The sequence below is a fragment of the Mycetomoellerius zeteki genome, unplaced genomic scaffold, assembly GCF_001594055.1.
Source record: "Mycetomoellerius zeteki isolate Tzet28-1 unplaced genomic scaffold, Tzet1.0 scaffold64, whole genome shotgun sequence".
Classification (NCBI taxonomy): Eukaryota; Metazoa; Arthropoda; class Insecta; order Hymenoptera; family Formicidae; genus Mycetomoellerius; species Mycetomoellerius zeteki.
Window position 1 is genome coordinate 1,356,902 of NW_017257654.1, and position 2,166 is coordinate 1,359,067.

Genomic DNA, 2,166 nt, shown 5'->3' on the forward strand with positions numbered 1-2,166 from the left:
CCTCCACTGCTGCCGTTTCCGCTCTTTGCGGTCGTCGAACTTGCCGCGGATCCGCTACCAGGAGTTGTTGTGTTACTTTGACTTGCCTACGACAAATTGCACGTATTTTACTTCATTGCAATACACTGCGTGTTTGGTGTTATTGAGATGGCGAGATACTCAAGTTACATTAATCTTTTCCTATATCCTATGAATTAGACTCGATATAATACATTAGGCCTAATTTACATGATACTTTACATGATACTTTTTTAATAAATTAGTGTGTTAGTCTTTTAGTAAACAAGAAAAATAGCTAAAAGAAATATAATTTGTAAAATAAATGTTTTAAATAAACTAAAAAATTTTAATTATTGGGTAAAATTAATAAGGATTCGTTATTCTCGTATCAAATTAGCTCAAGATACATCAGAACTTTCATATAGTAATTTACAATTGGCAAGGGTGAGGGATACCTCCAGATATGAATTTGAAAAGTCTCGCATACCGTTTTTATCCTTGTATTTTTAACAGACAAACGTACATATCTGGAAAATAATAGTTCACGTTTTTAATTTATGTATATTAAAGCTATTTACCTACAATAGACAACAACATTAAGTGCAAAGCTTAAAATGCTGATTAAACAAAAGTACTATGAATAAGCGATCCATAATCCTGGTACTATTCTTTAATCCACATTTTTAGACTTCATCAGATGTTGCTGTTTAAATACATATCTAAATAGCTTTTGATATACGTAAAAGAGGAACGTTAAATGTTAATGTCTAGCATTGCCTGTTAAAAAAATAGCTATGAAAACGCTGCGCAAAATAACGTCTTCATTCAGTATCAGAGGGATTGCTCTGCATCATCTCTCTCGTCACTGCAAAAAATTGTAAATTATCATATAAAAACACTGATGTATCCCGAATGTAATTTGATACAAGAACAACGAAAAGAACTCAACCGAAGGCGAAATAAATAATTACAAAAATTCGTGCCGCGCAGTGCCGCGCTGACTCGCCGACGGAATCGTCACGGGTGACGTTCTTAATGAGTTATGTACCAAAGGCTGCCGTCCTGGTTGACCCGAGATACTGTTGGCATTGCCGTTGTTGGTGATGCTGTTGTTAACGTTGCTGCTGGGCGGACCCGAGCCGCTCTGATCTCGATTAACAAGCTGCTGCACCAGCATCGGATTCGGCTCGCTCATGTTCACCTGCTCGTTGATTACCATACAAAATTCCCCAATCTTCTGGATGTCACCGTTCTTCCCAGAATAAAGGGTCAGGCATTGCCGCCAGACGGACGCGTAGCCCTTGGTGAGCCGTACAATGTCACCCGGCATCAGGAGTTGCCCGGGTTCGTCCCAGATGGAGACGTTCATACAGGCGGTGCTATCGGCCACTTTGAACGTTCGAACTTCGCGGTTCTCTTTGGTTATGGTAGGGTGGCTAACCTCCAAAACGATAAACACTACGTTGATGTTCTTCTGCCCCGCGCGGATGTCCTTTATCTGCACGTATTCCATCGTAACCTTCCACGAATCGCGCACAGAACAAAATATATACATACATACACACAACACACACTCACACACTCACACACACTGCACACACACGCACGCAATAGGGCGGACCGAAAATAATGGAGTGATATCCTTACGGGAAGTGCACCGTTCACGTCCTGCGACGTGATTTGACGTGCTTTCTTGCAACACGAAATAGCAATGACCGACGGATGACTGGACGACACCATAGGTCAAAACACGCTTAACCCCTCCACCACCCCTCTTCTCGCCCGCAAATCGAGCTCTTCAAAGATTCCTTCTCTCTCGCTTTTTCAACCGCACGTGGTGCTGTCCAAGTAGATTTTCCGTGGCTCGAGGTGAGATCTACGCGTTCGAAGTGTTCGAGCTGTTCGATTCGAATTCGACAGGAGCATCAGACAAAATGAAAGAGAGCCAGAGCGCCGCCATCGGCGACGACGCGCGCCGCGCGCTGCCATGTTGCGCGCGCCACCTCACGCCACCGGAACGCCATCGTGCGGCACAACAATTGCTGGATTCACACTGCATCCGATTATCGTCGTACGACGCCCTGCAACCAATCAGAAAACAGGAGTCCGATGAATTTTGCTTCGTATTATCGGAATCCTGTTTTCTGATTGGATGCGGAGCGTCGT

At 43.5% G+C, this 2,166-nt stretch overlaps 1 protein-coding gene across 1 annotated transcript in view; it reads right to left on the minus strand.

Annotated features, from left to right (window-relative positions):
* The window catches only part of LOC108728724 (SOSS complex subunit B homolog), a 2,689-nt gene extending 723 nt beyond the window's left edge, over positions 1–1,966 (minus strand). The window contains exons 1-2 of the mRNA XM_018457458.1: positions 1,049–1,966; positions 8–86 (exon numbers count right to left, since the gene is read on the minus strand). Coding sequence (XP_018312960.1) covers positions 8–86; positions 1,049–1,555 — 586 coding nt within the window. The 5' untranslated portion in view covers positions 1,556–1,966. The remainder of the gene's footprint in view (positions 1–7; positions 87–1,048) is intronic.
* Between the last annotated feature and the right edge of the window lie 200 nt (positions 1,967–2,166).